The 11216-nt window shown below is 38.0% G+C and overlaps 2 protein-coding genes across 3 annotated transcripts in view; one reads left to right on the plus strand and one right to left on the minus strand.

Moving 5' to 3' along the window:
* The window catches only part of MTBP (MDM2 binding protein), an 85936-nt gene extending 75296 nt beyond the window's left edge, over window positions 1–10640 (minus strand). Inside the window, exons 1-6 of the mRNA XM_007119600.4 lie at window positions 10467–10640; window positions 8579–8659; window positions 5613–5686; window positions 5366–5517; window positions 3455–3513; window positions 1729–1873 (exon numbers count right to left, since the gene is read on the minus strand). Coding sequence (XP_007119662.2) covers window positions 1729–1873; window positions 3455–3513; window positions 5366–5517; window positions 5613–5686; window positions 8579–8659; window positions 10467–10584 — 629 coding nt within the window. The 5' untranslated portion in view covers window positions 10585–10640. The remainder of the gene's footprint in view (window positions 1–1728; window positions 1874–3454; window positions 3514–5365; window positions 5518–5612; window positions 5687–8578; window positions 8660–10466) is intronic.
* A 78-nt stretch (window positions 10641–10718) lies between these two features.
* MRPL13 (mitochondrial ribosomal protein L13) overlaps window positions 10719–11216 on the plus strand; it is a 36968-nt gene continuing 36470 nt past the window's right edge. Inside the window, exon 1 of one of the 2 annotated variants that reach the window (XM_028500203.2) lies at window positions 10719–10983. In XM_028500203.2, coding sequence (XP_028356004.1) covers window positions 10900–10983 — 84 coding nt within the window. In that variant the 5' untranslated portion in view covers window positions 10719–10899. The remainder of the gene's footprint in view (window positions 10984–11216) is intronic. The other variant, XM_007119599.4, reaches the window with a different exon arrangement.

Here is an 11216-nt window from a genome sequence, read left to right on the forward strand (position 1 = left end):
TAATGTAACTTAAAAGCTTTTGCACAGCAAAGGAAACCATAAACAAGACCAAAAGACAACCCTCAGAATGGGAGAAAATATTTACAAATGAAGCACCTGAAAAGGATTAATCTCCAAACTTTACAAGCAGCTCATGCAGCTCAATAACAAAAATACAAACAACCCAATCCAAAAATGGGCAGAAGACCTAAATAGACATTTCTCCAAAGAAGATATACAGATTGCCCTGATAAAACCATAATTTAAAAAGAGTCATGTACTACAATGTTCATTGCACCTCTATTTACAATAGCCAGGACATGGAAGCAACCTAAGTGTCCATCAACAGATGAATGGATAAAGAAGATGTGGCACATATATACAATGGAATATTACTCAGCCTTAAAAAGAAACAAAATTAAGGTATTTGTAGTGAGGTGGATGGACCTGGAGTCTGTCATACAGAGTGAAGTAAGTCAAAAAGAGAAAAACAAATACCGTATGCTAACACATATATATGGATGTAAGAAAAAAAAAAGGTTATGAAGAACCTAGGGGCAAGACGGGAATAAAGACACAGACCTACTAGAGAATGGACTTGAGGATATGGGGAGGGGAAGGGTAAGCTGTGACAAAGTGAAAGTGGCATGGACACATATACACTACCAAACGTAAAATAGATAGCTAGTGGGAAGCAGCCGTATAGTACAGGGAGGTCAGCTTGGTGCTTTGTGACCACCTACAGGGGTGGGATAGGGAGGTTGGGAGGGAGGGAAATGCAAGAGGGAAGAGATATGGGAACGTATGTATATGTATAACTTACTCACTTTGTTATAAAGCAGAAACTAACACACCATTGTAAAGCAATTATACTCCAATAAAGATGTTAACAAAAAAATAGCACTTCATTAAGGTATTGGTTGATAATTTTGCCAGAACAGATATTTTAAATTATTCTAATGAATCATGAGAAAAGGCAAAATAATTCCTCCAGTCCATTGCATATAATGTATTTCCATTTCAGAAGAAAACATGTGGCTGATCAAAATAGTTTATTAAGACATGAAACATTAAGATTCATAGTTTGAAACAGCAATGGTAATATATAAATATTAGATGTAAGTGTATTACTAACAAGGGTCATGTAACTCAATAAAACAAAGAAAGCGTTCTTATCATACCTATTTCATTTGGTTTAATAAGTAGATCTGGCTGACAAAAGTTTAAATCCAGCATAAACATTACTTTCAGTACAGCAAAAAAAAAAAACCAAAACAGAATATATTATTGTTACTGTCAAAATACTGAGTTCATAAGTATTTGCACCAAAAGGAAAGCCCGTGAGCCATGGCCGCTGAGCCTGTGTGTCCGGAGCCTGTGCTCCACAATGGGAGAGGCCACAACAGTGAGAGGCCCGCGTACCGTGAAAAAAAACAAAAACAAAACAAAAAAAAAAACAGAAAAAAAAAACCCCCACACAATGTGTTTGGAGAATTAATGCTCAATAATAGTTGTAAGAAAGCATCAATAACATTTACTAAAAACTTAAAACTTCAGAAATATAAAGTATGAAATAAGAAAAATGTAGGTTCTTCTCAACAGATAAATCTCTAATCACAGTATGACATAAAACTATCTTGTCACATTTTTAAAAATCTTCAAAGGCTGGGCCTATTAAAAACAGGGTAGCAAGTTAATTGTAAAATCGGACAACACAGATAGTAGTCAAATATGAACAAAGAAGCTTACGTTTCACAGTGATTTCCTGCTATGGTAATTTTTGCTGAATACCATTCCTTCAAATGTTTTAATGCTCCTACAGTAGGCAAACAGTCTCTCAATTTAGGCAGATCTTTGTCAGAAGGCAACAGTATTATATCTATCATTGCTCTACCTAGAAAGAGATAAAGGCATTTTTGTAATTTTTTAAAAACATTTTTATTTTATATTGGAGCATAGTTGATTAACTATAATTTTTTAAAGATGTTAGATCTGAAATGTCTCCAAACAGTACCTTGAACAACTGAATTTTATGTTTATTTATGAGATGAAGAAGGATTTTAACTTTAATTTCTGAAATTCTTCAAAATATACATCTTTTCAGTAGTTCAAAATTTTAAATGTGCACATTTGAGTTAAAGCCATGTTATCTTGAAATAGCTAGCATATGCCAGAAAAACAATGAACTACATCATAATTACTTGCCAATTATGTGCCAGTGGTTAATTATACATTGCTCTTGAGATCATCAATGCTATTGTTGTACTGAACAGAGGGAAAAAAACCTGTGCAATTCATTATGTTCTTCTATACTTAATTTTGCTATACAAAAGGGAATGAATTAGTATAAAACTGTAATGTTCAAATAAATTCTCTTTTTAAAGAACAATAAAACACTCAGAAAACTCAATTATACTGACAACATCACTGGTTCCTGAGAAAGAAGGTTAACTTCATGAAACTTTTAATTTTATAAAATGATAAATTTTACTGAAGGACCAGGAAAATCAAAATGAAACAGAAACCAAATAAAAGTTTGATAATGAAAGTATTCCAATTTGCCAAAATAGCAACTGTACATTCCATATTTTGAACTTCATATAAAAATCTGACATGTTTGTTTATCCATGTATTCAGTTATCTTCCATATAGGATCTTTTATACTAAAATATAATCTTGAATATAAGGATTAGACTATGAGCTATAAAGTCCTTTATGATAATCACATATGCTTTACTCATCATTGTATACTCAGCTCCTAGTATAACGCCTGATATATAATAGACACAACAACTATCTGCCTAATAAATGACCTCCAATAATGAAACTATTCAGAAAAGTATTCAAAAGTATTTGCGGATGCCAAAGCGTACCAAGCTTTAGATGAATCAGCTACTTGATTCACACAAAGAAAGATTAATTTAAGACAAAATACAGTTTTAAGAATAGTATGTTGCAGTATTTCACACAATATGCTTTCTATTATAGGAAAAAACATGGACTGTGTAAAAAAATGCTGAATCAAGGGTTTCTTTTACTGCATGACTTTCTATTTGATAATATGTATACTGACTTCACACCATAAAAGTATGTTATCCAAATGATCTAGGTTAAAGAACTTCTTTTTCCAGGAGTTGCTCATGGGAGTAGAGTTCTACAGACCATTGCGGAAAACAATGGTATATACAGTGCAAAGCAGCTTCTTCAGTAATAACTGAAGAAGGAAACAGATGAGTAATTTCCTAAGTTCTAATTTTTGTCTAAGTAAATGAAAACAATTAAGAAAATTGTGATGTCTCAACAAGGTACTCTATTAAAGTAGTAGAGTATGTTTTTTAACAACTTCATATATAAAATTATTTTTCATTTTTATTTCAAAGTTAGAAGTGAGAATACGAGCATAAAGAATGAATTTATCACTCATTCACAGAAAGTGTTAAGGTACAAATTATTGAAAGTAGTCATAAAATATTACCAGGAGCAGGAAGTTTGTCTGATAACTGATGCAAATTTTCCGCAGATTCTTCATATAGACTAAAATAAAACAGTAGGTTAGGAAAAAATATATATACACACATTACATATAATCATAATAGGTAATATTAATTAAATGGATCTATGTGCCAGACACTATTACTTAGCATTCAGCATTATCTCATTTGATCCTCATGACAATCCCATGAGGCACTACTATATAATTTTATCCTCACTTTAAACAATTCACCTGAAGTCCACATAAGCTGTAGGTGTGGAAGCTAGGATTCAAACCCTGAGTCCAAGTTCTTAGCCACACCCCCAAAACAAACAAGCAACATTAACAAAAAAGGGGAAAAAAGCCCTCCCTAAATTATATCTAGTATATTAAATATAAATCATAACTAATAGACCATTTTTCTGAACCTTAAAAGTAAGGTAGGGCTTCCCTGGTGGCACAGTGGTTGAGAGTCCGCCTGCCGATGCAGGGGACACGGGTTCGTGCCCCTGTCTGGGAGGATTCCACATGCCGCGGAGCGGCTGGGCCCGTGAGCCATGGCCGCTGAGCCTGCGCGTCCGGAGCCTGTGCTCCGCAACGGGAGAGGCTACAACAGTGACAGGCCCGCATACCGGAAAAAAAAAAAAAAAAAAAAGTAAGGTATTACTAAGTATTTAATAAAGAAGCCTACTGCTTTTCTCTGAATGGCACATAACAGCCCTGACAGGAAAATATGATACTCTCCTCCAATTCTTTAAAATCTATTCGTTTTACCCATACGATGATTTTTTTTTCTCAAGATAGTTTATTATATAACGTAAAGGTATTTAAATCCTTTATTATAAACTCACCATTGTCTAAAAAACTTAAGGCACCTTATGGTAAAGTACAGTTTTCAAGCTCCCTCTTGTGGAAATAATTATTAGGTCACTTACTAGAAATAATCACTTTTATACTTTCCATCTTCTAATAGTGGTGAGAAAACGTATGGAATGGTAAGAGCCCTAAGGCTAGAAGGCATCTTAGAAATCATCTAAAAGGATCTGAACACTTTACAGATGAGAAAATAAAGCACCAGAGAAGTTAAGTGACTGGCCCAAGATTATATAATTAGAGACCACTTCTATTAGCCTCTGTTACAATGCCCTTTCTATGGTTCTACAATGTCTCCCCTCATTAATCAGTATAAACAAATATGACTTGAAAACAGGAAAACACAATTTGAAAATCTGCAGTAATTTATAGAAGTATAATATTTGAATATTAAAGTAAACAAAGGAGTTTTTTGTAATGAAGTATTACAGAAGACTGAAATGACAAGAATGAATTATGGTTCAGAGATGGTATATTTCATGAAGAAAAAAATTATCAAAACTCACATCACCTGGATCACCTTATATATTGTACCACAATTCAAAAAACCTAAAAGTGAATTCAATCATCTACATACACCTGAGAAACTATGGATTTTAAAGGTGCCTGAAATGCTAAAGATACATATAAATTGAAGAAATCATATATTTCAGTCTCAAACAGCAAAATGAAAATGATACTGTGGTTTGAATGCCAGTTATTAACCTTAAATAAAGTTTCTATTCAAGCTCTTGAAATATAACATCAGGCAGAAGTTTGCTTCAGAAAAGTGACATATTAATAAAAATATCATTTTATGATTCCTGCAATTATGCAAGCTTTAGAAGCTAAACATTTGCAGATACCAATTTGTGCATTTTAAAGAATTTTATTCAAATAAAAGGCCCAAACTGCCTGTCTTCCAAAACAAAGAGTTGAAAATTTAAATTATGTAAAATTCCCTCACTATAGCTGCTAACATATCAAATCTTCACTCTCACGGCTAAAATACTATCTAATGTCAAATATTTTAAAGACATGATAGAAAGTACATAAGCATACTCAGCCAAGGGTAATGATTCCCTGCTATTACTATCTTCTTCCTCAAAACACTCAACAGCACTCAAACATTCTTCGATATTTCTTTGAAGAACATCTTCAATTTCATCTTTTTCCACACCAAAATGTATCTCTTCCCAGTCAGAACTACAAAACTAATATATCAAAAGATTGCATTAAATAATGGGTTCATGGAATTATTTATATTAACAAAGACATTCACTAGTGACTATTTTCTTATTTATATTACCTGATAAAATCCACATATTGCCTGCACTGCAAAGAACCACTTCCTGGAACCTGGTACACCGCCTACCAAACAGCCTTGAAAACAAAATCATACTTATTAGAAGAAAGGCATACCACAAATAAGCAGATGTTATAGCATATATACTTAGAGGGTTATGTAATTTTAATATATATACATATATATAAAATATGGATCTTTAAAAATCTCTGCTAAAAATTCAAACAGGAGAATCTGCCTAAGGAGCAAAATTATTCACTCGCTATGAATACGCTGCTTTAGTTCATCACAATTCAAAATCTACATCATTATATTAATCATCATGTCAAACACTAAAATCTACTATAAAGATGTTGAAAAATACAACCCACTCGATTACTCTTGAGTAATACAAAACCGTGCAAGTCATTTTAAGGAAAATGGTTCCCTCCTCAAAGACCATGAAGGTTTGGTTCAGCCTTGCCAAAAAGAGAGGAGTTAAAGAGTAAATTCAGCCTAGAGATAAAGAAGATGCTCTTCTTGGAGACTGGAATATTACATGAAGATACAAAATTAAGGGTCACCCCAGGGTGCGAATCAGAAGAGCAATGAAGAATTTAGAGCTACGTACAGAAATTGTATTCAAAGGAGGGAGAAGGAGAAATGTGATAACTGAGCTGAACTCACGGAAGCTAAAAATGATGCAAAGTGCCTATTACCAATTTCTGCCAAAATCTCAGAAGACTTTACCTTCTACTTCCTTAAGAAAATAGAAGCCAGGCTTCCCTGCTGGTGCAGTGGTTAAGAATATGCCTGTCAATGCAGGGGAATGGGTTTGAGCCCTGGTCCAGGAAGATCCCACATGCCGCAGAGCAACTAAGCCCGTGCGCCACAACTACTGAGCCTGCGCTCTAGAGCCCATGAGCCACAGCTACTGAGCACACGTGCCATAACCACTGAAGCCCGCCAACTCTAGGGCCCTTGTGCTGCAACTACTGAGTCCACGTGCTGCAACTACTGAAGCCTACGCGCCTAGAGCCCATGCCACCAAGAGAAGCCGCCGCAATGAGAAGCCCGTGCACCACAACGAAGAGTAGCCCCTGCTCACCGCAACTAGAGAAAGCGGATGCACAGCAACGAAGACCCAACATAGCCAAAAATAAATAAATAAATTTATTTTAAAAATTAAAAATAAAAAATAAAGAAAATAGAAGCCATTATAACTCCCATAACATCCTGTCAGCAAACATATTGCCCTTCTTGCATTCCTATTAGGTCTTTCCTCATTCTTCCCTGTTAACATGTAAGAGGTACTAACCTTCCGATCAAGGTTATGCCTCAGACTTCTGCCGGGACCCCAGGCCACTGACCTTCCTGCATCTTCAATCTCTCCTTCTCTGTCATTTCCTGCCCATTAGCATTTAAATATGCACAAGTATTTTTCAAATTATTTTTTTAATCACTTTTAAATTCACCTCCCTTTTCCAGCTACTACTATATCTCTTTCTTTACTCTTCAGGAAGATAAACTCTCTAAAAACACTATCTACACTTGACTGTCTCTACTTCCTGTTTACCTTTTCTATTCCCCTCCTAATCCAATTTAATCTGTTCTTTTGTCTCCAACATGCCAGTGAAACTACACTCACCAAAGTCACCAATGACTAACGTGTTTCTAAATCTAACAGTTTTTAGTCCTGTTGGTACTTGACCTCTCAACGGTAAGACTAAGAAAGGAATCGAAAATGACACATTTGACTACTTCTCCTGAAAACACTTGCTTTCTGTGGAACCTATCTTTCCCGCTGCTTCCTTCTCATTCCTTTAAAAATTGGTGTTCAGCTCCTTTAAATACTGGGATTCATTTCAAGATTTTCTGCTATTCTCACTATCCAAAACAATACCATCCTTTCTCATGGCTTGAACTGACATCTATATGTTGATGATTCTATAATCTGTTTCTCCAGCTTCACTCTCCTTTGGAGTTCCAGACACATGTATCCAACTTTTACAAATTATTTTCACTTTGCAATCTTACAGGCAACTAATCACATGTTCTTAAATGAACATGTCATAGTCCATCAAAATCTTTCTTGCAATACTAGTAGTACTGACTTAAATTATACCAACTTTAAAAATTAATGAGTATTACCGGGACTTGGCAAACTGGCTAAGGTAGCATATAGATATTAGAAATAATTTCCCAAAGGTGACAGTTGAAACCCAAGAGACAGGTTTTCTGATGAAAGAGAAAGGAACAGATTGTACAGTCATGAGAGCTATAAAGGTATCAAAACAAGCACACTCTCCCTGACATCTCCAGAAACTTCCTTCAGCTTTTAGACCTGTTTTGATATCTCCTTTTTTCTGAGCCTCTGAAAGACATTCTCAGATAGAGGCCAAGAAAAGGAAGAAAAAAAGAGGATAACTAACAAAGATGTAAATACATGGATCTGTATAATGACAATAGAAACCAAAGGAGAAAAGATTTTTACAAAGTAAAGAGTGTTCAAAAAAGTCAAATACTTTGAAAAAGTTAAAGCAGATAATAGAGAAAAGATTACTGAGTTTAACAATTATGAAGTGCTTTTAAAAGAATCAGTAAGAGGTAAGGATGGAAAAATAAAAGGTAAGGAAATGGGTATAAGCATTAATAATGTATCTGTACTCACGACAAAATCACAAATCCTCATTATAATGCCACATTACATTATCTTATATGGAGCTAAAGATGGGCAAGAAAATCTCAAAAAGGGAACAAAACTCAAGCTGAGACCCTAAAATAATTTTCCTAACAACTTTATGACATCCAAGCATCAGGAAGAGAGGAATAGCATCTTTTCCGTTTTGTATTTCTTTCATTGCTTCCCTATCCCAGTGACTTGTACACAGTCAACAAGTGTTTCTTGGACTCCATGTGACCAGATTAATTATATATATTTCCAATACAAATGCTGTGCCAGTGAAAAGAGGAGTTTATGTTTTACTTACCAGGGAAGGTACTATCTTCTGGATTAATTGAAGCATTAATGCTTCTTTTCAGGAGGTGATAAACACTTGCTGCTCTTAAGTCTGAAAAAGAAAAAAACAAACTAACTCAACTGGGTTCAAGAGTTACATAATGTAGACCTATTCCAGTTTCACCATCAGAGATTCTCAAGTACACTATATTGTACATAAAAAAACTACACTCTGTTCAAGTTTTGATATAATAAATCTAGAGCAAGCAGAGAAAATAGGTAAAGCTCCCGGTTTGCACATGCCTGCCAGTTAACACAAATCCAAAATTTCCCCAAAAGAATAATTTTAAACGGAGAAGGAAAATCCTGTTACAATACTCTGTACACAACGCCATACACTTCCTCCTCAAAATGCCGCTAATCAAAACAAGCTAAATAAAATGCAATACAGGGCTTCCCTGGTGGCGCAGTGGTTGGGGGTCCGCCTGCCGATGCAGAGGGCGCGGGTTCGTGCCGCGGGCCGACTGGGCCCGCGGGCCATGGCGGCTGGGCCTGCGCTTCCGGAGCCTGTGCTCCGCGGCGGCAGGGGCCGCGGCGGTGAGAGGCCCGCGTACCGAAAAAAAAAAAAAAAAATGCAATACAGATTCTAGACAGCAGCACCAAAAAGCAGTGCATTCTCAAACGGTCGTAATTGTCTTAAATTTATAATTTTTTTTTTTTTTTTTTTTTTTTTTTTGCGGTACGCGGGCCTCCCACTGTTGCGGCCTCTCCCGTTACGGAACACAGGCTCCGGACGCGCAGGCCCAGCCGCCATGGCCCACGGGCCCAGCCGCTCCGCGGCAGGTGGGAATCCTCCCGGAGCGGGGCACGAACCCGCGTCCCCTGCATCGGCAGGCGGACTCTCAACCACTGCGCCACCAGGGAAGCCCTATAATTTGTTTTTTAACTTAGTTTATGTGTGGAATGTCTCCTCCAGTTAGGATGTAACCTCTATGAGAGTAAGATCCTTTTCCATCTTGTTCCTTTCTGTATTACCTGAATTTGGAACACAGGAGCAGAACTACCTATTGAATGCATATATGTCCAAAGAACAGAAATTCCATTTCCAAGGCGTAGGGAATTTATTCAGTTAAATATTTACTGTGTCGGAAACTTCTGAGCGCTGGAATCTTGCATCCACAATTTTGTCCCTATTTTTTCTACGGAGAAAATATTTTTTTCAGCCCTTACCAGGTCGATCCCACATAGAGTCACAGCTTCCTGAGACAACTCCATACAGGTCACTCCAGCAGAACTTTATCACAATTTTTTTTCTCCTCCCTGCAAGCCGTTCCCGCTCTTTCTCAGCCCAGCGCTTACCTGGCTGTTTCTCGGTACCCTCAGAGGACGAAGCCCCTGGGGCACGTGGGATCCTCCCGGACCGGGGCACGAACCCGCGTCCCCTGCATCGGCAGGCGGACTCTCAACCACTGCGCCACCAGGGAAGCCCTATAATTTGTTTTTTAACTTAGTTTATGTGTGGAATGTCTCCTCCAGTTAGGATGTAACCTCTATGAGAGTAAGATCCTTTTCCATCTTGTTCCTTTCTGTATTACCTGAATTTGGAACACAGGAGCAGAACTACCTATTGAATGCATATATGTCCAAAGAACAGAAATTCCATTTCCAAGGCGTAGGGAATTTATTCAGTTAAATATTTACTGTGTCGGAAACTTCTGAGCGCTGGAATCTTGCATCCACAATTTTGTCCCTATTTTTTCTACGGAGAAAATATTTTTTTCAGCCCTTACCAGGTCGATCCCACATAGAGTCACAGCTTCCTGAGACAACTCCATACAGGTCACTCCAGCAGAACTTTATCACAATTTTTTTTCTCCTCCCTGCAAGCCGTTCCCGCTCTTTCTCAGCCCAGCGCTTACCTGGCTGTTTCTCGGTACCCTCAGAGGACGAAGCCCCTGGCCCATGCTCCGCCACAGCACCCGCCGCTGACGGGACTTTTTCTTCCTCCCAGGTCACTAGGAGTAGGTACCGATCCATCTCTCAGGGCTGAGCCCCCGTTTCAGGGCTCTGCTTCCACATCCAAACAGCCCCGCGCTACTGACGCACTTCCGGTTCCTTCTACTTAGGTCGGCTGGAAACTGTGTGTCCTCCACTGGTTTTCCGCAGCTTTTCCAGTAAGCGAGTCATTTTCGGGGGGTATTCTCTCAATAACTAGATCATTTCCTTGCTTCATGACGAAACTGCTACCGTGGGAAGATTGGAGGAGATGCAGGAAAAGCAGAGAAGCAGACGAGTGCTGGCTTGTCTAGGATCTGTCATGTTCGGCTACATGCGTTTCCCGCCGGGCCGGTGATGCTGAGGGACAGGTCTTGGATCCTGGAAAAAGGACAGTCTTGCTACTGGGGAAACATGTCGAGTTTTTCTAGGGCGCCCCAGGTGAGCTCAGACTCTAGTACCTCGATGGCATTCATTACGCTGGCAGAAGGAGGTCGGATTTAGTGAAGCTGAGTAGGATGGGAAGCCGGGTCCTTGGGCCAGGAGATGCTTCGGTGAAGCACAAAGGGTGGTGATTCTGACCACCACTTGCTGTCGTTTTCTTGGTACTCCTACCCTCCCCTTTTCAGTCAACCCTTCTCGTGTTTCTTCCCCCCCCCCCCCCCCCCACAAAG

The sequence above is a fragment of the Physeter macrocephalus genome, chromosome 15, assembly GCF_002837175.3.
Source record: "Physeter macrocephalus isolate SW-GA chromosome 15, ASM283717v5, whole genome shotgun sequence".
Lineage (NCBI taxonomy): Eukaryota > Metazoa > Chordata > Mammalia > Artiodactyla > Physeteridae > Physeter > Physeter macrocephalus.